The 25428-nt window shown below is 43.7% G+C and overlaps 1 protein-coding gene across 4 annotated transcripts in view; it reads left to right on the top strand.

Moving 5' to 3' along the window:
- Positions 1-25428, top strand: part of PIK3R3 (phosphoinositide-3-kinase regulatory subunit 3) — a 129896-nt gene that overhangs the window by 84553 nt on the left and 19915 nt on the right. For 3 of the 4 annotated variants that reach the window (XM_090050402.1, XM_090050403.1, XM_090050404.1), the window contains exon 8: positions 25294-25405. In XM_090050402.1, the coding sequence (XP_089906528.1) occupies positions 25294-25405 (112 nt within the window). Of the gene's footprint in view, positions 1-3857; positions 4295-25293; positions 25406-25428 lie in introns of those variants that run through there. The other variant, XM_090050405.1, reaches the window with a different exon arrangement.

Below are 25428 nucleotides of genomic sequence, written 5' to 3'. Positions count from 1 at the left end.
TGACTGTAATGCAGTCTGAATTTTGTATCTTTGGTATCAAGTTATATCATCTTTTGTGTGTGGAAGGGGAAACATGGGCAAGCATACTTCTGGATGGAAGAATGAGGTAGCCTGCATCCCCATGTGTGCAAAGCCCTTGTTGGGAGCCAAGCAAGAGGAAAGATCCCAGACGTGGGTGTTGGGAGCCAAATAATTATATGTATTGTAAGCACAGTTGTGATAGGAGAACAAAAACTTTTCTCTTTCATAACTTATCTCAAGGACTGATTCTACTGTTTACCACTGCATAAATTCCTTTTGCATGAAATTACCTCTTTGATTAAGGCATCAAGGGAAGAAGTAAAGGCTAACAACTAAAGTGGAAACATCAATAAGTTCAAACCTTTGCAGGCAACCAGCTTGTAAACAACAGGAATGAAACCCACTTCTGCAGCATAAAACCCAAGAAACTGGACCCTTTTGAGAGTAAAATGACTGGAGTCAACTCAAATGAGGTCAACACAAAGCCAAACATTTGCATGAGCAGAACAACCCATCAGGGTGGTGCAGTTAAGATGCTAACTTGTGCTATTGGGTATGGAAATAAGGGAGCGAAGTGGTAGTACTGTATCCAGCTACCTTCAGTTTCCCCTAGTCTGACCAGGTGCATGTTTGACCAGGCAGCTGTATTGACTGAGGGGCAGTTTTGGGTGTGAGTCTAGCATTCAGCTCATAGCCACACCTGCAGAGATATAACAAGGTGCCTTAAGAGCTCTGCCACTGCACCCAGGAGGACTGAAGAAGGGATGGGGTTTCCAGCAGTTCCCCTTTCCTCTGCAGATCCTAATCCAGAATCCCAATGTCGTTGCTCTTGCAGTTTTTAGCCATCGTGAAACTTAAGTGAAAGCCTTTTGCAGCCTTTCTGCACCAAATTAAGCTTTGCCAGAAGTCCAGTTCCACCGTTTCAGAAGAGGCCGCTCTTCCTTGGGTGAGCTCGACCAGAAGGGCTGGATGAGCCCCAGAAATTTAATTTAAATGTTAGAAAAGGAGTCTTATATGGTTATCATACATTAATCAGAATTTGTGGATAGGGATGTAACATTAATTTTATCCAGTGAGTTATTTGCATGAAGGCCCTATGCTTTTATGCAGCTGTCTCTCCCTCAAGGAGCAGCACTTGCTTTCAATTACTTGCTGTGGAAGTTATTTGAGAGAGATCAGCAAACTCCCCGTTCTTTTTGAGTCTGGCTCTTCACCCCCATCAAGTGGGTGTTGGCTTTTCAGTTGTTCAGCTCCTGGCACACAGCACTCTTATTTCCCTAAGCTTTTCTACCTTCCTCTGAGACAAAAAAATATTAATTAAATGATTCTTCCATGCTTTAGCATGTGAATAAAATACTCTAATCAAATTAATTCATTCCATCCAGGAAGAGCACACACCAATTGGAGATGCTTCCTCAGCCTGATGAAGGAGGGTCTTTCTACCTGAAAGCTTACAAAGAAGAATGTTTCCAACTATATGAGTTGGTCTAATAAAAGATACCAGATCCATCGAATGAAGGCAATCAGGACTCAATAGTAGTAATGATATCTTTTATTAGACCAACATGATCTTTGCAAAAAAAGGTCTTTAATTGCAAGCTTTTGGGAGCAAACACCCTTCATCAAGCATTGGAGAAAAGATTATAAAAGTTCTCTTGGGTAGAAGTGAAAGTTCGTATTTCATACGAAATGAAATGAAATGTTTGTATTTCATGAAAGTTCATCTGATGAAGGGTGTTTGTGCCCAAAAGCTTGCAATTAAAGACTTTTTTTTTTTGCAAACATCTTGTTGGTCGAATAGAAGACACCATCTCTCCTACAAGTCCTGATTGCCTTTCCCTCTAGACCAATATGACTACAACCTGGATACCTAATCAAATTAAGCAACTTCTTGAACAGTGGCTGGCCTCCTAGACATCTCACTAGCAAATCTGAGCAGCATTACAGAGCCAAGGACAGACAAGGAGTCCTCCGAAGTCTCTAGAAAATCCAGTTGTCTTTGTTTCTACTTGAAAGCTGAGTTTCATTTGAGGCTTGTCATTGAACTGGGCAAGTTCCCGTCTCTCTGAATGTTTAGTCAATCAATATCTGAATATTATTATCCCCGTGTTTTAGTCCATCAGCCTTCAAATGGATCACAGGTCAAAATTTCTCCTTTTGGGAGAGTGTAAACATGATCCGTCTTTGTTGTTCAAAAGTTCTTTCAAAGATTGTTAAAAGCAGCCGTGCCATCTTTGTTCTTTCTTCTTGAGGCCTTTTTCTGCTTATGTTCACAGAAGTTGAGGTGTTTGGCATCTCGCAGGATTACGCTTTCACACATCGATGTTTGCAAAACGTTGGAGGTTCAGGGGTTGGACGTGGCTATATAAACAGGCACTGTGACTCTCTCCGATGCTACAAAGTTAGTTTTCTTTTTCCTGAAGTATGCGCAAATTGCAAAGTCACGGGCGCTGTTTATTTGAAAGGAGGACGGCGTTTTAATGGTAACAATGGTCAAGCTGAATTACTACCTTCCTGTTGCCAGTCGCAGTCCAGAAAGATTATAGTGAGAGAAAAATGCCTTTATTTTATTTTTTATTTTTTTTACAAGCTTTCTACAGGTAGCGTCTTTTTGTTTCAACGCAAGTTTGCCAAGAACATCGTGGGTGTCGAATCCGAACCTCTCGCTGACTTTTTTAAGAGCTCGGGCCGATTTTCCTGTTACACGTTATAACCCGGTGTCGTTTCTGCAGGGCAGCGTACAGCTCAAACCGGTGGTTTTTTCCCCTTGGATCTTGCTAGAAAATTGTGCCAGGAAACTTTCGGAGAAGCTCGTCACAAAACCTCATGCGTTTCGGCATCTTCCGCTTCACAATTTCGTCTTCAAGAGAGATCGATCGCCTTTGCTCCTATTGACTGGGGCACGCTCGTGCTTGGCTAAGTCAAGCCCTTCATTATCCTAATCGGCTCTTTTAATATTTCAGATTGTGCAGGGAGATAATCTTTCCTCCTCCCACATCTTTCCAAAATACCAGTTCCTCTTGCTATGGGGTGTATATATATATTTTTTTGGGGGGGGGGGAGGAAGAAACAAAGCTGTTCGACCCCAGGGGCATGGGGATGAGGTGGGGGTCTGCAGAAATGGGGTCATTTTTCAGGGCTGCTCTAATGAAAGCTACTTTTTTCCCCCCGCTTTGTGAGGGGGGAGGATTTTGGAGATTTCCTCCTCCTGGGTGTGGGAGGGACAGCCCTGGCACTCGAGGTCTGTCGGGGCACCCCTTCCCCCAAATAGGGGTCCGTCTCCTCAGGGCTCCTGAGGCACTTGGGCGCCTCCACTCGCCTCAGTGGGGGGGGGCGCTGCAAGCCCGTTGTGCCCCCCCCCCCACCACCTTTTTTTTTCCTTTGTCCCGCTTAGTAACTGGGGCTCCCAACCAATCGCCATCAAGCCGGCCGGCTTCCGCACCAGCGGATTGGCTGGGAAGCCGAGCGCCCTCCGCCAATCCGAGGGCGCGCTGCCGGCCGAGACAAAAGGCCGGCTCTTTGGCAACTGGGGCTCAACTCATCTGCCCCGCTCGCCCCGCCCCGCCCCCCCGCCCGGCTCGCGTGGGTCGTACCACCTCTCCTCCACTGAAGGGGGGAGTCCCCCAAAAACAACACAGTAGCGGGTGACGTCGTTTCAATGCTCTCCGCGCTTCTCCCACGTTTCAGAGAGACCGAGGGGTTCCTGCCGCCCCCTTTACCTTTTAGTGTAATGGACGCGCCCAGTTCTCACCCCCTCTCTGAGCGGTGGTACTGCCCAGCGCCCTCCCCCCCCCGCCCCGCGCGGGGGAGTGGTTCAGTCCTCGGCGAGAGGCGGTTGGTGGCGGTTGGGCCCCTCAGAGCCGCTTAAAATGAGCGCGAGCGGGGCCGGGCGCCGGGCGGAGTGCGAGGGGCCGCCGGGCAGGCAACGCTGGCAGCGCGCGGACGGGGGGCGGGCCGGGTACCGGCTCTGAGGGCAGTTCTCCCTCACACACATACACACCTCCCTCCTCCCAAAATACCCACCCTTGTTTCCTTTTTTTTTAAATTCTGATTTAAACCCGACGATCAAGGGAGTTTTTAATTTTTTTTTAAAATAAATATTTCTGTTTAAAAACCGGGGGGGGGGCGCCCTCGGATGCCCCCCCGTGTCCTCTCGGGCCCGCCGCCATGTACAACACGGTGTGGGCCATGGAGCGTGATGATCCCGACTGGAGGGAGGTGGTGATGCCCTACTCCACCGAGCTCATCTTCTACATCGAGATGGACCCACCAGGTAGGCCTTGCCCCCCCGCCCTTTATTGGCATTCTCATCCCCCCGCCTCAAAAAAAAAGGAAAGTCCCCTGAGTCTTTGATTTGCCTAGAGAGAAGTGGGGGGGGGTTGCACTTCAATTCCCCCCTTTTTTATTGTAATTATCTCCCCCACAAAAGAAAAGGCCCCAGGAAAGTCCCCTGAGTCTTTGCTTTGCCTGGAGATAAGGAGGGAGGGGGGCTGGAGGCTTGCACCTTAAAGGCTAACTCTGTCAGAGAGGTGTCAGGGATGGGGGGGAGGAGAACTGCAGCTCAGTAGCTCTGACGGGCTTTCAGCTTGGCACTGAAAATAAAGGACATGCCAAAGCCCCTCCTGGTTCTCTGGCCTATTTGGGTCTTCATCCCTTCCCCCTGCCCCCTGAAAGCTAACAGTTTGCCAAAGGGTGCCTCCCCCCGCCCCATGATAAAGGACCAGCCAAACCATTGTGCAGGGGGCGAGGGGCTATGGCAGGCCCTCAATGAGGGAGGTGAAGAAACCAAAAAGGAGGGAGCGAGGCCAGCTGCATCCTCTTTTTGCTTCTGACTCGGTTTTATTTTTAATGTTCTTGTTGAACGGGATGTGCGTGGCTGACTTCTCTTGCAGGTATCGCTTGCTTTATTACCTGCTTGCGGCTCTTCCCAGCCTGCCCTGCTTGAGATCCTGCACCAGACTTTTCCCTTTACTTTATATGTCCTGAGCCTTACTGAAAAGGGCTCAAGTCTTTAGGGCCTGGGAAATTTGGTTCTCTCTCATCCTGGTTCTCTTGAGGAGTGATTTTTGGGGAGAGTTACTCTTTTCACTGCTACTTTTTTTTTTTTTTTTCCTTGAGTTGCATTTCAGTCGGGGTGTGTGGAAGGTTTTAATGCAATGCATGATGACTACTTCTGTAGATGGGGGCTTCTAACAATGCATTGTTCTAAACTTGCTTAGTTTTCTAGATGTGGTTGAGGGCTCACTTTTGTGTCTTGAGGAGGGGGAGCCTGATACTTTTCATAAAGTGCTTTTTATTTTTCCTTTAAGTATGCTGGCGTTCAGAAATCGACTGACGGTTAAGTTGAGGAGTATGTCTGTGTCTTTTTTAACATAGTGCTCTGAGAGCAGTCGTGATACGTGGTGGGGCTTTCATGCCTATTTTAATCAGGTTCATTTCCTAGTTGCAATCCAAAGTATGTTTTGAAGCGTGCAGCCTGCAGAATAAATTGGCAGTAGAGATTTTGAAAATCCATGCCAAAGGTGTAGTGCTTGCCTCTGAAGGTATGATGTTTCTTTGTTACAGTAAAACAAACCATTCTTTTCTTCCTTAGTCTGAATATCTGCATCTCTCTAAAAGGATCACTTGGTGCTTTTGGCCTTCAATGTCTTTTGAACCCCAGTCAGCCCAACACTTCAGATCCCAAATCTGAATATGCTCTTGAAAGCATAGTGTGGTTTGGTCAGGTCTGCCTGCTTCAGATGGCCTCTTGGTTGCAGCCCTATTCAGAAACAGGGAGAAAAAAATCATTGTGATAAACCTCTACCAAACTCCTGTTCTCACAGACCTGGCTAGCACTTGTTCTCGTCAGTAATAAAAAAAACAATTTAGGTGACCCCAAAATGTAGCTGTTTGGTGCTGTATTTTCAAATACCCCTTGAATACCTTGGTGTGTGGGGGCTTCTGGAGCATGGAAAGGGACATCAGTGCCTGGGGTATGTCAGGATTTCTATCGGAGTTGGTCAGAAGATGGCTTGGAAGGTCTCTTCTCAGCCATTATCATGCAGCTAAGCTGGGAACATGTTCAGAGCTGACATCTAAAGCAGGGCTTCTGTAATTAATATTGTCCACAGTTCTTATCATTACCACTAGCAACAGGGTAACAAATTATGAAGCATGTACATTTTTGTTTTTCTTAAGCTCTAGACTGAAAACTGCTAAAGACTTGATATTTACTGCAAGGGGATGGGGGAGGGTTTTGGTAAGGTGATCATATGCAGCACTTTAGAAGCTTGTCTCTGAGCTGGAAATGAAGATTAGGGTAGACTTGGTGTGTTATGTAATGGTACGGTTTAAACTGTAGGTATAGGAAGCCAGAGGCAAATATCAATAAGCTGTGGCATTTTTTTGTCCGCAGCATGACAGCATTCGCTTAAAGATCAAGGAGGCTTCATGTTTAAGGATGTCCCTAAAGCTCCTCAGCAAGTTATGTAATCTAGATGTTGGGCTGGAGTCCCTAGTCTCCATGGCGCCACAATTTTAATTCAGTCCACTTCTAACAAAAACTTCATTGGTCATCTTAGTATGCAGTTTTTTCCAGCACAGCAGCCCCTAAACAGTTGTAGCAGTATGGTGTCTGAACAGTACAAGCTGACAATACCTGGTAAATCGTACTGCCTCCAAAGGAAGCCGTAACATTGTGTTGTTTCCAGACCCTGCATGAAGAGGGCCCCCATGGATCTCTACATCTTAAACTGCACTATTGACATTTTATTAACACTAGATTCCAGTTTAGCATGTCAGCTCAGGATTGCATTTTTTGGTGTGTCTACAGTTCAGGTGCCCAGAGAAGGAGGGGTAATCCAGTGTATAATATTGCCCATAACCTCTAATTCATGCAGTCTTATATCATCATGGCAGAGGCCTCATTGTGTGGGTGTCTGCAGTTACCTGCTTGTTCATAATAACAGAATATGTAGCCGATTTTAATAAGCCTAGAGACCTCAAGTCTCTTCCCTTAGGAGTTGCCCATCATAAATATGTTCCTCCCATTGAAGTAAGGGAAGGTTTCATGGTCTTTAGCAGAAGTAAGATCAAGAAATAAGAGTCTGTCAACCTGTTTTACCTTTTAAATCCTATTACCTAAACTTTGGAGTGGGGCAGTCTTTTTTTTTGCATAGCTGATGGCAAATTTAATTCCTGGTCCTAAAACAGCCTCTATTAAGGGTGCATTAAAGTCATTGCATGCAGTTAACGCTTTAACATGTTTCATAGCAGGAGACGGCTTGAAATAATACCTTAAAACTCTTTCCCCCTTATTCTTGGCATGCTGACGATAAATAAAATGGATCACTAGCATAATGTAGCTGTTACTTTTGTGTGTGGTTTGTGGCTGTAGAAATACAATGTTTCAGAAAGTAGAAAAATGCCTTCAGTGGTGGCAAAGACTGCAGTCTCCTCTTTGGCTACTGTAATGTGCATATCTAGCTTTCTGACAAAGATTAATGTATAATACTGTGGATGTTAAACTCCACTCCATTGGTAGTGAGTTACTGTAGTGTAACTAGTTGAATTCATCTGTCCCTTTTTAACACTTACCAGGATTTAACATGAACAAAGTTCTGAGACTTGCACCTGAAAAGACAATGATCCAAACAGCGTAGCTGTTCAGGTTTGCAACCAAAAAGCCTTGCTGTAATGCAGGCTTTTAACCTCTATAGTCAATCCAAGATCCCCTGTTTATCAGAGTACAAGTTAAAAGAGTAGATCACTAAATCTTGATTACCTGCTCAGTTGCTGTATTATTTTTAGTAACTAGGACTTGGAACTCTTCCCCTCTTTTTCCTGTTTTGTGTCCCGTTTTCCCCCCCCCCCCCCCGGTCCGGATGTGCTGCTCTAACTTATTCTTATCAGTATATAATAGAACACTTCCTTTCAGAAATCACAATTGTCACAGTAAAATGTGTGTATGTGCATGTTTTAAAAGTTGAAAGTTAGTTTTGTGAACATGGAATGGGTTCTGCCTGTTGATATTTTAGCATTTGACAAATTAATTATTTTAAAATAGTTGGTCCCAACTTAGCATTTTCTTCCTTGCTTTTGTGAGTTGACAAAGTCCATGTCATGCCATTATTTAAATGAAATAAGCCAAGTTGGCTTGGAAGTTGTGCGTCCTCACATGATGGAAGAGAGAGAGCAAGCTTTAAAACATTGCAGAGGCTTCATATTGAATACTTCACATTAACTTAAAGGTGGGGGGGGCTGTAAAATAAGTTGACACTTCCCTTTTAAGTGGCAATGGTAATTAACATTTTTTAAATATGCTTCCTGGTTGTTTCATACATATACACTGACAGCTGCAGACTGAATCCTATTCCTGTTGAAGGGCAAAACTTGTGATATGAATTGGTGCGGTCTTCTTCCTACAGTTATGCTAAGTAATTTCAGCACTTGGAGCTCAAGGTGGCTTCTCCAACAGTGGTAGAGTGGTCAAATCTTGATTTGTTGTATATTCATGCTTGTCCCACCCTTGCAAAGACAGGACTAGGTTATAACAACAGTCTCCTCTTGTTTATCCTGTATCCACTCTGATTACAGAAGTAGTCTATTGTTGAATCGGATTCTGCTCTTGTACCTATGGAAAATCAGAGGACCTCCATTGGCTTTGGTAGATTTATTTGGCCCTTGTAATGGAGGGCAGATTACTTATCAAATTTATGCAAGTGTATGTTTTAAAATTGGAGAAAATGTAAACTTAAAATGAAGAGTATATTTTCTTCACTGTAGAAAGCAAAACTTACACACATTGTTTGCTTAAAGGTGAAGAACTGAAGGGTCGGTAAAACATTTATATACTTAGCAGATTTTTTAAAACATAGATTTGAACTTAAACTATTGGGGGGGGGGACACACAAGCTGTCATACTACTTGTTGTTTCTAGACTTCCTTACCAGATCTGGCTTTCACTTAATTGCTGTAATCGATTCCTTGCTTTTTGCCCACATTTCCTGGCTGGCTTTTATGTTCCATCTCTGCTTAATTCTTACTTGTGGTGACCGTAAATGTTAAAGAATATCACTCTTCACCTGCCAATTATGTACCTTGATTCAAACTTCCTTTGCAGGTGAGGAAAACATAGCCTTCCTACCACAAAGTGAGATTAGTTCCCTGGAATAGGGAAAGACCGCTTTGAAGGGCTGAAACCTTAAATTGCCAGAAAATACTTCCAAGTTATTTATAGATGAGGTGGACAGCAGGATGCATTTGGAGTGTAAGGAGCTGTACTCTGACCATGGGGCTTGAAAAATGTAAGGCTGCTAAAGGTGGTAGAAACTAAAGAGAAATACCCTTATGAGGTGAAACCAACCTTCCAGCTCTCCCTGCTAACAATGGGATGTATTTGGTTTGTTTCTGAGTGATAATTCTGGAATTTGTCTGGGTGGGCTTTCTTCTTGTATCAAGCACCAGCTAGTATGGGCCTAAAATTGAAACTGCTGCTGCCTCCTACCCCTCCCACTTGAAAGAAGGCAGCTTCTGTTGAAGTGCCAAGCATAGTTTTCCAAGTACTAGCAGCAGTCAAGGTGATAGGATTTTCATTAGTTTTGTTGTCCAAAGGCAAAAAAGGTTTTGGGACCAAAGGGTCCTAACTATCAGAAGTGATATTTGCCTTAATTTCACTGCAGCTGCAGTTCATGAAAACTGAGCAGCAGCAGAGATGCTGAATCTTTCTGCCTGCAGACATGTAAAGAAAGCATTTATGTTGGCTTGCGTTTGATTGTCTTTATAGCCGTAAGAGTTGATAGTTGCTATGTTTGTTTTTGTTTTTTACAAAAAGCTTAAATGTCTCAGAAATACTTTTTAAAATGGATCTACCATTTCCTGCTAGAAAAGCTTCCTCAATGAGGTGGTGGGGTTTGAGGCTGAGATTATAGGCTATGAAGTTAAAATGTAAGGACATTAGTACACATGGTTAATACTGCAGCACTTTTAAAAGCACCCAGCACTGCCACACATACATTCATATAAATGGTGAAATGCACATCAGCCCTGAGACTGGCAGTGCTGTGCTTTTGAACTAAAATACATTTAAGGCGTGTTGGTTCAAAAGAGCATTGCCACTGTTTTCTGTGTGCATTTCACCATTTATACAACTGCACACGGCTCAGTGCAGCGCGTGTCGGCTCGCACACAGAGCAGACTCCATTAATCGAGTCTGCTCTGATGTGCGGGATCTCTGGCACATCACAGTTCAAAAATGCATGTGTATAAATGCCCTGAGAGCTGGGACTTGGTTCTATAACTACGAGGCATTGTATAATCTCTTGCTGACTGCTCAGTCATTATTCAGTGGGTGAAAAATTTCATCCCAATTTCATGGATGTTTCTTGGGATGGATACCTCCTGTTTTGTCTGTTTAACAGGATTTCAACAATAAATTTATGTTGGTTGAACTTCTGACAAGACATGTATAATAAATCTGCTTGGCAAATATACCTTTTCCATTTCCCAACAGGCAAGAACCAGAGCATTCAGCAGTCTAGAGAGCAGGAAGTGCCAGGGCCTCAAGGATGGAGGTTCCAAGGCCCCTTCACCAAGGAGGAGAAGAGTGGTGGTGGTTAGTGACTCCCTTCTGCTGGGGACAGAAACACTAATCTGTTGTCTGGTTTAGGGTCCCAGGAGGTATGCTGTCTGCCTGGAGTCTGTATTCAGGATCTTGCAGAGAGACTGTAAGAAATCATCCTCGGATCACTTCCCTTTCCAAAGATACCTCCAGGAATGGCACTGGGCAGATCAGAGGAGATGGAGGTTCTTGGCACCAGGATTAAAGAGCTCAGAACCTGAATAGTGTTCTCAATCTCCCCAGCAGAAGCCAAGGGCCCAGGCACAGACCATTGTGTCATGGGACTAAATGGGTGGATGTGGCTTAAACTGTGGGGTTGACCTGCCTGCTTTTGGAACCTTTGATGACAGCCAGAAATCTTCTTGGGAAGAGGACTGCTATCAACAAGTGGGATCCATCTAACCAGGACTGGAAAGAGCATCTTTGGGCATTGTTAGGTCAACATAGTAAGGAGGACTTTTTTGAACTAGGTTCCATAGGGAATGGTGAACAAAGCTCTGCAGCAACAGAGCAGAAAATTCAGAGAAATAGGACCAGAAGAAGCAGCTCAACCCTAGGGAAATTGCCAGAGAGCCACAGGATAACAGCAAGTGATTGAAAAGGGAAACAAGTAGGTCAGAATGTAAAATATGTTGGGTGGTGGGGGAAGGGGGGAGTATACAAACACAAGAAGTATAGAGAATGAACAGGATGAGCTGCAAGTCACAGCCTATGAAAAGAACTATGAACTGATTGGTATTTTAGAGACTTGGTGGAACAGCTCTTATGACTGGCATGTCCTTTCGAGATGATAGCCCTCAATATTGACAGGGTTGGGAGAAAAGGTGGTAGTGTCACCTTTTGTCAAAAATGCACACGCTTCTTCCCCACTTTACCAGGGAGAAGATAGCAGAGCAGAACATATCAGCGTGAAGATAAAAGGTGAAAGATCCAGCACCCACATAATGGTGGAGATTTATTATAGGCCACCAAGTCAGGAAGAAGAGTTAAATGAGGCCTGCTTCAAGTAGGTGACAAAATTATCTAAAAGTTGAGAGGGTACTGATGAGAGACTTCAATTTTCCAGGCTTCTGCTGAAGAGCAGCATAGCCAAACATGAAATGTTAAGCTGGTCCTGAACTTGTGTGGAAGACAGCTTTTCTGTTCCAGAAGGCTGAGGATACAACTAAGGGATTATCTCTCCTGGAGCTTGTTCTGACCCAGTAGGAAAAAATTGATAGAGGATGTGAAGGTGATGGGGAAACTTGAGAGGAAGTGATCTTGTTATGAATAAATTAATGATCCTGAGAGAATTCTGCTGACCTCAGACCAAGAGTCTAGATTTTGCAAAGGTGGATTTCAGCTTACTGGGAGATGACTGGCATGGTGCCCTGGGAAGATGGACTGAAGATAAAGGTGCTTAGGAGGGCTGGAGGCTTTTAAAAAGCACAGTGTTGGAAGCCCAGCAAGAAACTGTTCCAACACAGTGGAAGCATAAGAGTGACAGGAGACCAGCCTGGCTGCACTAAGAACTTCTAGGATCCCTCAAATGCAAACAGAAAGCATTCGGGCAATGGAAAGATGTCCAGGTCACCAAGGAAGCTTACCAGGAAACAGCAAGAACTTGCAGGGACAAAACTAGGAAGGCAAGGGTGAAAAATGAGCTGCCTCTGGCAAGGGAGGTTAAGGACTATATGAAAAAGTTCTGCAAATACTTTGTTCAGAAAAGAAAGACCAACAAAGCTGTGGGTCTTTTATTAAATAGCCAGAGCGTAATCAACGGCCACTTTTCCTCCTTCACAAAGAAGTTTAAGCTACAAAAGTGAAGGATTATTTGGATAAGGAAGGGTACAAGGTGAGGGAAGAGATGACAGCTTTTGATGGAGTGAATTCAAGTCAGCAGCACCTGATGAGCTTGCCCCAGGGTACTAAAGGAACTAGCAGAGGAGATCTCATCCCTTTACAGTGACATTTGTGAAGGTGTGGGAGATGGGTGAGATAGCGGAAGACTGGGAAAGGCCCAGTGTAGTTCCCCTCTTAAACACTGAGTTACCCTTGCATCAATACCAAAGAACTTACTGGAGCATGTTGTAAGGAAGTCTGTTTACAAGTATCTGGAGGAGGAATGGTGATCACCAGCATGGATTTAGTAAGATGTGCCAAATGTACTTGATCTCCTTTTAACAAAGTAACTACTTGGTGGAGGAAAGAAATGCAGTGCACACAGTGTATCTGGACTTAGCAAGTCTTTTGACAAAGTCCTGTATGATCTCGTAAGCATTTTGAGAAATGTGGCGTAGATGAAGCTACTGTAAGATGAATAGACAACTGGTTCAGTAGTCACAAGCAAATAGATCCATGTCAGCATGGCAGGAGCCTTCAGGTGGCATCTTGCAGGGGTCTGTCCTGGGCCCACTGCTGTTCAGCATACTTATCGGTCATTTGGACAATGCAAAACTAAGAAGGATCACCAACACACTGGAGGATAGGAGCACAATTCAGAAGGATCTCTTCAGATTGGAAAGCTGAGTTGGAGCTAACAGGCTGAAGTTGCAGCAGTCACTTTAGATTGGATGTGAGGGAAAAACTTCTCACTTAGCATAGTGAGGCAGTAGAATTGATTGCTTTGGGAAGCTGTGGGATCTCTCCATTGTTAGAGGTGTTCAAGAAGTGATTGGATAAGCATTGATCAGGGATGATCTAGGAATAGGTACATCTGTGGCTTACTGTGAGAGTTTCCCATGCTTTTGGGGTTTGCTGGCTGCCTCGTGGGGCCAGGAAGGAATTTTTTCTTCCTCCTGCTGCTACATGTGATGGGGAAGGGGAAGTTGGCTTTCCTCAGAAGCATTGGGGGGGGTGCCTGTAGCTGAGGCTGAGGACTTAACTGGGGTGTGCCATTGCTCTTGCTGGGACTTGCACCCATAGGTTCCTGGCTAGAAGGTCTTTCCCCACCTTTCCCTGTGGAAGATCAAGTCTTTTGGGTGTGTTGGGGCTGACTGTAGTTTTATTAAGAGGTTTGACAATGAATTTGTATAAGATGGTTTGGATAGGGAAGATCCTGCCTCTGGCAGGAGGTTGGACACTAGATGATCTCAGGAGGTTCCTTCCAGCCCTACTCTTCTATGATGCTGTGACTTCTTTCCCACCCCTCCACCCCCAAAGGGGAAAAAAAAACCTGCTGTAACATAAGATATAGTATTCTTACCCTTTTAGCTCTTGTGTAACTGAGATGATCTTGAATTTGTAAATGTTAATGGAGCCTCAAATTTGAGATCTGATTCTCATTGTGTAAAAAATAAAAGGATGGCAGGGGCTGTGAGACTAATACCTTTCATACCTCCATGAAGTGAATTTTGAAAACCTGTTAGTCGGAGACAAAAATAAAAGCAATTAAAAGGGTCATAGAATCATAGAAGTAGGGTCAGAAGGGACCTTGTAGATCTTCAAGTCCAACCCCCCGCCTGGGTGGGAGAAAAAACTGGACTCAAATGAGTCCAGCCAGGTAGGCATCAAGCCTCTTCTTAAAGACCCCCAGGGCAGGAGTCAGCACCACTTCCCTTGGAAGTTGGTTCCAGCTCCTAGCTGCCCTAACAGTGAAGTAGTTCTTGCAGATGTTTAATCTAAACCTCCTCTCCAATAACTTGTGTCCATTATTCCTTGTCATGCCAGGGGGTGCTGGGGGAAACAGTGTCTTCCCCCAAACCCTTCTGGTCACCCCTAGTGAGTTTATAGACAGTCACCAGGTCCCCCCTCAGCTTTCTCTTGTGAAGGCTTGAAGAGGTTTCGGTCCCGCAGCCTTTCATTATCGGGTCTGCCCTGTTGTCCCTGGATCACGCAGGTGGCCCTCCTCTGGACACTTTCAATGTTGTCCACATCCCTCCTGAAATGGAGCACACAGAACTGGATGCGGTACTCCAGCTGTGGCCTGACCAGTATTGCATAGAGGGGGAGGATCACCTCCTTGGTCTACTTGGGATGCACCTGTGGATGCACGACAAGGTCCAGTTAGCCCTGCCAACCGTGACCTCGCATTGTTGGTCCATGTTCATCTTGGATTCAGTAATGACTCCAAGATCCCTTTCTGCCTCCATGCTCTCAAGAAGGGAGTTTCCCATTCTTTAAGTGTGCTGCTGGTTTCTGCTGCCTAAGTGCAGCACCCTGCACTTGTCAGTATTGAAACGCATCCTGTTTATGTTAGCCCGCTCCTGTAACCTATCCAGATCTTGCTGCAATCTTTCCCTCCCTACTAGTGTGCTCACCTCACCCCAAATTTTGGTATCATCAGCGAATTTAAACAGGTTGCTTTTCACCCCGTCATCCAGATCGCTGATGAAGAAGTTGAACAGCGCAGGCCCAAGGACCGAGCCCTGGGGGACTCCGCTGCCCACTTCCCCCCAGGTCGAATATGACCCATCCACCACCAGCCTCTGAGTGCGACCCTTGAGCCAATCTGCAATCCATCTGACTGTAGGCATCAATGCCACAGTCGCCTAGTTTTTTTTTAATGAGGATGGGGTGGGAGACGGTGTCAAAGGCCTTGCTGAAGTCTAGAAAGACCACATCCATGGCAACACCTGCATCCATTGCCTCTGTGACCTTTGTGCCTTTGGGTCACAGAATGAAAAACAGTTCAGGTGAACTAGATGCATGCAACTACCGAATAGTCTTAGGAACCTTGTAGCTAGTAACTTGGCTGGGCAGAATCATTCCTGGCAGTGGGCAGACTCCTACTGTCCTCAGTGACAGTCTTGCCTACATTGGGACTTATCAGTGTACCCACTGTTATGTGTATACTTGTGTGACATTTGCTTTTATTTTCCTCTGTTCAGTCAACTTATTCTGCAGATCATTTCTCCAATTTTAAAAGATATAGATAGCTGATAAACCATTATTGCTAGGACCTACCAAAATCGCGATTTTTTTTTTTTTTATGGACTTCACAAAATTCGGCATTGCTTGTGAAATCAGGGGGAGGGGGGGCACTTACTGGAAATAAAGTGTCCTTGGGGACTACTGGGGCCCCTCAGCCAATCAGATGCATGGACCTGCCACGCTCCACCCACTAAATGGCTTCCAGCCCTATATTATGCCTGCAAAATTGGCTGGCAGCTGCTCTGAATTTGGTAGGTCCCTAATTATTGCCATTAATACATATTAATTGGGAAAGCTAGGTATTTGTTTTAGAAAGGTATTCCTGCAGCCATGTTCCTGACCTCATCTTGTTTTAATCATTCAGCGAGTTGTTCTTTCTAGCCCTTTGTTTCAGTAGGGTTCTTGGATGCTGTCACCTTGGACCTTCATCAGTGTTTCCATGCTTCACTGTTTGAGGTTGGATTCATCTGATGCCAGAAAAGTGTTTTTTGCTATGTCAGAGCAGGCTGTGAAACTTGGCCCCGTTTTAAGAAAAGGTGCATTTAAAGTAGCTTTTGGGAGTTCCTTCTCCTGGTTTATAAATATATAAGCTACGGAGTTTAGACTTAACTGGAGAACCAGATTTTATTGTCTGTCTGAGAAATCGCTGTCAGTCCGCTATTGCCTTGGGAGGCATTATCTAGTCCTGCTTTTCATCTTCCATTTAAGCATTTGTAATAAGCATCTTGTCATAATTTTGGGTGCCAAATTGAGACTTGCACATAGTTATGTAGTCAAGAACTGTATTCTTTCCTCCTCCCTGTAACATGCTGCATCTTAATGGAACATTGTTGAATGGGAGAGGTTTGGTTTATGAGGGACAATGTCACACTTATCTATAATTTGTTACATTGTTAGGTTTGCTATTGGTGTACTTCAGGGTTATGTCCAGAAAGCAGGGGGAAGTGTTACAGTGTTTTAAGTCCACAATGAATAATGAATATATGTAGTCATGGAGTTCAAGTAAGGTCCCAAATGACTAAAGGTGCAAATATAGTGCTTTTCTTTTGAGGAAGGGAAGAAGGAGAATCCAGGGAACTACAGACCAATCAGCCTGACCCGAGCTTGTGGAAAGATTATGGAGTTAGGTCCTCAAGGAACCTGTTGCAAAGCATCTAGAGAAGAACAAGGTGAATGGCCAGCTTGGGTTCACCAAGAGCAAGTAAAGCCTGAACAACCTGACTTCCTTCTATGATAAAGCAGCAGGTTCTGTGGATGGGGAAGAGCAGTAGGTGTGATATACCTTGGCTTTGTCACAGCTTTTGACACCATGTCCCATGACTTTCTCCCTAAGCTAAGGGAATGCAAACTAGACTAAAGTACTGTAAGGTGGATATGTAACTGGTTGGATCATTGTGTTCAACAAAGAGACATGGAGCCACTCTGAGCTCTCCTCAGCTGAGAGGAGGTATTAAGTGGGGTTGCCCAGGGGTCTGGTTTGGATCCATTATTGTTTATTACCTTCATTAATTGTTTGAATGAAGCAAGCCATTACTTGCTTAGCAGATTTGCAGGTGACTTCCAGTTGGGTGTAGTTAGGTCTGCTGGAGAACAGGACTAAGATCCAGAATGACCTAGATTGATTGCAGACCATTTCTCCAATCTATCTGAGATTCAACAAAGGACAAGCCCAAAGTCCTGCACTTGGGATGGAATCACTGCATGCACAAATGCAGGTTGGAGGATGACTGGCTAGGTTACAGTACTATAGGAAAGGGACCTGGGGGTTACAGTAGACCATAAAGTAAATATGAACCAGGAGTGTGCTCTTGTTGCATTTTTTGCAGTTGGCATACTGGTTGTATTAACAAGAGTATCACTTGCAAATCAAAGGAAGTAATTTTTTTCTCCAGCACTGGTGAGTCCTCTCCTGGAGTATTGTCTCATTTTGGGCCCCCACACTTCAAGTGGGTTGTAGGCAGTTTGGAAAGAGTCCAGTGCAAAGCAATAAAAATGATTAGGGGCCTGGAAGGCAGGGCTTGTGCGGAGAGACTGAACAACTTAAGTTTATGTACTCTGGAGAAGAGAAGGGAGTGGGGGGTGAGAAGGGACTTGATAAGTCTTCAAACACCTGAAGGGCAATTGCAGAGAAGATGGAGATGGGTTCTTTGGCTGTATGGGACAGGACTAGGAGCAATGGCCTCATGCTTGAGCAGGGAAAATCTTGGCTGAAGATATAGGAGCAACTTTCTGACTGAGGTGGTCAAGCATTGGAACAGGCTACCTAGAGACATTTCAAGAACAGGTTAGACAAACAGTTGTGCTGATCCTGCTTAGATCAGGGGGCTGGACTAGGTGACCTTGTGAAGTCCCTTCCAAACCCTATTTTTCTGTGATCCTAATAAAGCCAAAATATGGTCTGGAGACTTCAGCCTTGAGGAAAAATACATGTATTATTAAAAGCCTCTGCCTGTCTCCTTTGAACAATTAGCAGAGGTGGAACTAGCAATGCTAGCAGCCCAAGAGACGTTGTCCAGTGCTGTGGAGTTGGCAGAATGCCATGAGGGTCCAGAGCTAGTGCCCCACTTGTCCTGCCCTAGTTACCCTACTGATAATTAGTGCTGCTAAGCATCTGCCCTGATTTTACGGTCCTGCTCCTGAACACTCACTAGCCTGCCATTTTGGACCCCAGCATATTGGTCCCATCGACTTTTAAACATCTCTTATGAATACAATCTAGCCACTGCCTTTGGCTTTGGCAGACTGCAAGCACACTTGAGATGGAGATCCTATCTGTTGCCCTTTCTTGAAAGCTAAGAGCTGTTAGTCTTGGGTAGGCCTGTGACTAGTATCAGCCCACCCAGATTCCCCATGGTTTAGTAAACCCCTTATCCTACATGGTGTAGAGCCTAACAGCAGAGGAATGAGAAGCAAGAATGCCTGTGAAATGAGTCGGTTTGCTGTTATGGGCTGCAATGCATTCGTATGTTGGGGAATGTAAGTTTGAGTTTGGAGAGTAGTCCTAAGCAGGGAAACGAACAGTAATACTGGAAGAAGTGGACTCTGATAGTAAACCTTCAATCTAGAGATGGCTAGCTTGCATTTGTTGAGTGGGTGGGGTGGTGGTCAGGAGCTAGCAAAGTAACTCCATGTGCAATTCCATGTGAGGAGCACTTTTGTGGCAATAGAGATAGATGACCTTTGAATGGTAGACTGAAAAGTCTTCCATTAAATGGAGGCTAAATTCCAAAAAACTTTGTTTTAGACACCTCAGTTTCAAAGGAGGTTTGTAGTAAACCCTTTGGTTCTTGTTTTTTTTTCTGACCAGATTTCTGTAGGTTAAAGGTCCCTTCCGCAGAGTTTGGGCCTGGTGTGTGAATAGCGATATGGTTAGTCCTTTCCCCAGAACTTCCAGTCTTGAATTCCCTGGTACATTTGCGTTGACTGACAGTAGCGTCTCACAGTGAAACCATGGTTCTTTATTCTCAAAATGGCTTTCAACTTCTCATATGCACAAATATAAATTGGGAAATATGAATTCTTTATTTTGAATAGAAGTCGAGACCTCCTCATATGCATGAGGCACAAGGACTTTGTGAAGCTTTAGTTTTTGGACCTAACAAGGGATGTAAGGAGTGCGGTCCATCTGGCCATGTTGGCACAGTAGATTTGGAACTGTATTTTTCAAAGTTAATCAATGCCAAGGGAATTTACTTTTTTAAATCTTTAGCATTTTGTGTCCACGATTCTGAAGCAGACCTGCTTCTTGATGTCTAATAGTACAGAATGTGTTAAGAGCTGCTTTGTTAACATTTACAGTTAAGTTTTTTATGAAACTATCAAATCTTTCTGGAAGAAGTCAGTTGGGGAGGAATGAAGATTTAGCAGCTGACAGACTTGAAGGCCACATACTTGTCAGTTCACTTCTGGGGAAAAGTAGTAATCATTGTGACACCTAAATTATACCTTAACATGGTACATTTAACTTTACTTAAATGTTCTAGAAATCTATGGATGTGAATACCCTGCTCTTTTTTCCTTTCAAATCAGCTCTTTGCTGCTGAAAGACTAACAAACACAATAGGTTGATTAAAGTATTTATAAGTATGCCTTCTGATTGAATTATGTGCCCTATCCCCACTCTCTAGCTTTATAATCTTATAGATGGAAGCAACTATTAAATAACCAAGGAAGAGAGATCACTGGGCTAGCTCTGCTAGGATTATTGGAATTAACAGCAGATATGAACATAATCTTTTTTTAAATTGACCTCTGAGACATAGAATCAGAATAGTTTGTACGTGTACACTGCCTTGTACTGTTAAGTGGAACTTCTCTGATGGCACCAATGGTGGGGACCTGCACTTCACAAAGGAATATTCCAGTCTTCCTTTTTCAGAAGTTTTGGGTGTTTATGGTGTTCCACTGCAAAGTAATCACAGTGTCTTGGATTGGACGGTGGTATAACGCATCTCCTCACTGCCCTCCCAGCTGGTCCTAAATGGAGGTAGACATTTCAGCCATATTCCTTGCTGGCAGCCCTGAGGGTTTTCATTCCAGGGACCATCTTGGGAGCAGGCAAGCTTAGGCACTTCTGACTTAAAATTAATTTATAAAGTGTATTTCTACCTTGTCTTCTGCTTGACTTGAGACAAACACGGCTAACTACCCCTCTTTGCAGACTGGGCATAGCCAATAATCAGTTTGACTTCGGTGAGGCAGTGTAGCTGAGAGGACAGTGAACCTTTTCTGTCTGTGTTAAGCACCTGACTTGCTTTGCCAACAAATATATGAATAAAAGGCTACCTAGCTTTACAGGTGAGAAATGTTTTTATAATCTTTTTTTGCTGTGGAAGGTACGTAGATACCATAGCAATAGGTATAGTAAGAGCACATGCCCCCCCCCACACACTCTCACACACTCACCCAGCGTCCTGAAGCAGTTGAGGTTGTTTTTACATGACGTAAGGGCAAATAAAAGGGAGTGGAAGACTGGCGTCTTTAATGGGCACTTGAAAGTGTGTGGCAAAGTATCTGACTGGATGGGATATATGTAATCAAGCTGGTAAAGAGAAAAAAAATCAAGCAATATGGGCTTTCATGGTGGGGAAATTTCAGTTCCTCAGAATTTCTTGACAAGCATTGTATTTGTAAAGTTTTCCATTTCAGTGAACTCCACAAATACAGGCCAGGCTATGATGGAAACCTGCCTGGTTTCTTGCAAGCATTCCTGGCATTTCTGAAATAAAATATCATGGAGTTTCTGTTGTATGTCAGTGTGAGTTGACTGTTGCTCCAGATTTATTTTATTTTTTTTAATTGAAATACGTTCAATTTTTTTTTTAAACCGATACAAACTCACAAAAGCCCAGGCAATGAGGAGAGCTGTAGAAAGTCCTTGCCGGTCCTGTTGCACACCTACAGCTCTCCTCATTGCCTAACTTTTGTGAGTTCGAACCAGTTTTTATGAGGTTGCAACATACTTTGTAGTGAACTCTTATACGCGTTCATAGGGTTTTACTTGAGGTTAGGCTTGGGATTAGAGTTGAGAATTTGACAAGGATTTGTGGAATAGAGGTACAGCTACTGACAGAAAATCTTGTGTCGGTAGCACTGCATGAACTGCAGTCAGCAGGTGCATGTAAGATTTCTTGGTTACAGGATAAAAAAATCACTTAATAGAATTTGAACTACTTTGTGATGAACAAAGTTACCTTTTCCCTCTTCTGCTTTTTCCATGTGCAATACGAAAGTTTTTCAGTTCCAGCTTGAATAAGTGATTAAAAATGACCCTCCCTACATCTTACGAGGAAAATGGCTATTTGCACCAGAGTTTTTCAACATTAAACTCCTTTTTCCTGTTTTGAGTAGATTGGTCAACAGGAACAAATGAACTAAGGAAAGTTGAAAGAATCTAATTAAACTATAGTGCAACCTCATTATAAACCTGGGTTACAACAATCCCAGCAGCAGGATCAATTCCTTTTTTTTTTTTTTTTCATTATGATGATGCAGCCAATCCCTTCTTATAGCAAACACTTTTTTAATGATGTTTTCTCCTGGTCCATGAGGGTTTGTTATGACTAGAGGTTGTACTTGCATATAAAGTGCAAAGGGCATGGAATGTATGTGGAGTGAAATTTCACTAACTTTTTTTACCTTTAAGAATAATTTTATGATTTTTAAGTAGATATTATAATCCTAACTATGGAGTAGCTTGGTACTTCTGTAAACGCCACTGTAAAAAAAAAAAATAAAAATAAAAAAAAAATAGAGCAGTATGATTTCTACCATTTCTTTCCCCGCCCCTCCCCCCATTTTGATTAACCAGCTTTCTTGAAGCTGGTATCCAGTTTGGGTTTCATTAGTTCATTGTAATCCACTTGCCCCAAAAAGTGTAGTGTGAAGGCAGAGGTGGGGGGTCTAACTACCCCTTTCTAGAGCTCCCAACTAACTTGATGAACATCCTGTATGACACAGAATTGACCTAATCATTCTGGTTAGGAGCCAGGGTTCTGCATAATAGCACAGCAAGAGGTAATCGGGTAATCTTACATTTTATCAAGATCTTTTCTGTGCTTTCCAGTGCATAACTTATCCCTAGGAAAATACCAAAAGAAAATGAATTAAGCTATGCAGACATTCTTAGTCTTACTGGCATCTGTTTTAAAACTGTAAATTAAAGTTTAATTAACTGGTAGGCTTTTATCTTGTATGCAGATACTGCTGCCAGAGAAGAAGCTGACTGATGAACTAGATGCTATTTGGTGACTTAGCGTAACAAGAATCAAGGCATTTTTGCTTTTTTGTGTGGAAGTTATGGTGTTGACTTGGACCTTTAACTGCTCCTGAATTAGTACTGCTAAAAAAAGAAACTGATGCTTACACACTTTCTAGATTTACACAATTCTTCCATTACAAAGGGGCAGCAAAAATACTGCGCAACACTTCTAGTGAAAAGGTGAAGTAAGTGAATATCCACTGTAACTAGTGATATACTTCTGTGCAGTTACATCAAAGGTTATTTTGGACCACATTCATTTATCCAGTGAGAAGTGGAGGAAATTCTAGGAATGTTTGGCTGACATGCCTAGCTCTTCATGCTTTTTCTTTATAGTATTTAAATTTTGGAAGCTTGCAGCATCTAGTCTCCCTGTGCACCTAAGAAAAAGGCTTCAGAAAATCCCTTGGCTGAAGTCTAATCAATATGCTTTGGTTGGGAGTGGAAATTCGGTTTCGCTTCTGCAGAGTAGTTGGGCTAAAACTACCTGCTGGAAACAGCAGAGCTACATTCTGTGCCCTGACGTCAGCAACGTACGATCCCAACTCTGTCCTGCCATTGGCTGAAGTGCTGCTTTCATTAAAAGATTAGCTTTTTCCAGCTGACTCTCATTTGGGATTGGGGTTTAGCTCGGAAATCAGGTTGCTGGTGGGGCTGGGGAGAAGTTAGAGTTGCAGATGAGGGAGCTTGGGTAAAGCAGTGTAGTGGGGGAGGGTTAACATACAGATCAGTTCTCTCATGCATGGGCAGTAATTTGGTGATGCATGCCAGGCAGGCACTGAAGTCTGGACTAGATTGGATCTGATCTGATCCCTGCATGGATACAAGGAGAGAGAGGTCTTGTTTTGTTACTGGGGTTTTTGTGTGTGTTTGTGGAAAAGCTGCTAATTGAAGGTCTTCTGTGGAAGTTGGATTTGTGTTTTCTTTTTAATATTCTTATGGAAACAAAGTCTCCATTCTCATTTAAGGGGGGGGCGGGGTTATATTGGGGGTGGGCAGATGCCTTGATCTGGATTTTCATTGCCATTTTGTGAAAGACTAGCTCTCCCCAGTACTCCAAGCAAGGTACATGAAGGCAGTTTCAATTCCTACTCAGTAACATTTGTATAGTATTTCTTAGTGTTGTGCAAGCAAACTGCAGTAGTTAGCCATAGTGCCACATTCAGTCATAGGTCAAGCAAGTCACTTGCAACCACTGGTGTTGCATCGTCCATGCATAAAAGCTGATGTTGGCTCACAAGATTCCCAAACAACTAGACATTCCCAGCTGAGCTAGCAAAAAGACTCCAGATGCTGCCGCTTTAACATTCAGGCCCCCAGAATGAATGCTGCTATCTGAATCGGGTGTTTGGTCAGCACCCCCGGGGTGCCATCACCTGGGTCAAGGTTCAGGTTTAGTTTAGATGGGCTGAATCCAGGCACTTGCTGGTTTGTCTGGGAACAGTGAAGTTACTGTATGCTGGCTGGTCAGCATGAAATGGCATTGGAAACTGCAGTTGGTGCACTTTTTTTGTGGGAGGTGTGGTTCAGAGGTGAACAGAAAATGGCTCCAAGTAGCACCTTTCTCAATGTCAAACCATCCTGAAGTGCAACTACACATCAAAAATCTTGTGAACTGTCACAGTTACACTCCTGCGTGTGTATTAGGATTGACCATTAGCAAGGCTGTAGCTCTTCACATACCCCTCCTAGCAAGCAGTTTGTTAAACTGCTGTTGGCAAATGTGCTAGCTTTGTACCACACTAGACTGGGAATAGTATTTGAACTAGTAATTGTTTCTAAATGTTTTAGAGTTGGTCTCATGAAAAGCTTAAATTCAGTTTAGGCTTAAGATTGCGTAGCCCTGGGAAGGGCTTTGAGATAACTAACAACAGTATTTTAGACTTCTATTAATGTATTTGAGCCCTGAATGGCAGCAAATGATGATGCATCAGCATAGCTGTTACTGTGCAGGCAGCCTAGTATGATGTATATACACCTTCATTAAACTAATACAGTGCAGTATGTAGGAATTCAAACTGACAGTAGGGAAAGAGCCTCAGTATTGTGTATGTTGCCTTCACTGCCTATTTGAGAATACAAGTAAAAGATCTCTGCGTTTGAATGCACTACAAGGACCTTTCACTTAGTTACACTTGCCCTGTCCTGTACTTGGTTAGCTGGTTAAAAACAAACTAATCCCTGACTGAAACCAGTTCTGTTCTTTACTGTATGTGCATTGATACCCGTTTGTTCTCAGCTTGGAGAGCTGTTAGTTTGGTTAGGGCTAAACTGGTCTTGAACTAGCCTTCTTCCCCTCCGGCTTGCTTGTCCAGCGGTTTCCAAGAGGAAGCTGGACAGACACTTGGCTGAGATGGTTTAGTTAGGGCTGATGCTGCCTTGAGCAGGGGGCTGGACAAATTACAAGACATGCTGTCATGAGGCCCCTTCCAGCACTCCTTTCCTCAGACCACCATCCTAAACATTGTGTTGTGGGTGGAGGATGGGTACCACGCTCCAATTTTTCCCTTTGCTCTCACCATCCAGAAAGGCTGGCCTGGCATAGGCATGCCCTCCTTCCTGCATTCTTTGAAAAGCTGTAGCAAGGATCACCGCACATGTAAAAAGTGCAGCTTCTGCAGCAGCCCCCCCATACACTATTTCCAGGCTGTCCTTAAAGCCCTTCATATATTGTTTGTCAGTGGTGAGCAACTCATCTTTCCAGATTATCATGACTTATCTTGAGTTCTCAGAGCAAGAGATTGTGCTTCAGTGATCTTTCCCCCACATTTATTCCATTTAGAGAGGAGCTCAGCTTGCTTGTCATATGTTGGAATGGTATAAAGGACTTCTTCTTTCAATTATGAAACCCATTCATTTTGAGAGAGAGAGAGAATGCATCCAAGTTCAAGGGGTCTGCCCCCACATTCGTCACTGGCAGGTCTTATAACTTTTTTCTTTTGCTAACACACATTGTAAGTAAGGCAAAGCCAAAAATGCAATTTAACCAAATCTCTTGACTCTGTTTTATATCATATTACCAGAACCTTAGAAGTTAATACAATCTGTTGTTCTTTTTCAGCTCTTCCTCCAAAGCCTCCAAAACCAATGACTCCAGTCAACACAAATGGGATAAAGGACAATTCCAGTTTCTCTTTGCAGGATGCTGAATGGTACTGGGGGGACATCTCAAGGTAAAGAACATTCATATTTGGAG

This window comes from Crocodylus siamensis, chromosome 5 (assembly GCF_052110815.1).
Source record: "Crocodylus siamensis isolate JL-2025a chromosome 5, ASM5211081v1, whole genome shotgun sequence".
NCBI classification, from domain to species: Eukaryota; Metazoa; Chordata; order Crocodylia; family Crocodylidae; genus Crocodylus; species Crocodylus siamensis.
Note: the sequence above shows the minus strand (reverse complement) of the source record. Positions and strands in the feature narration are given on the sequence as shown.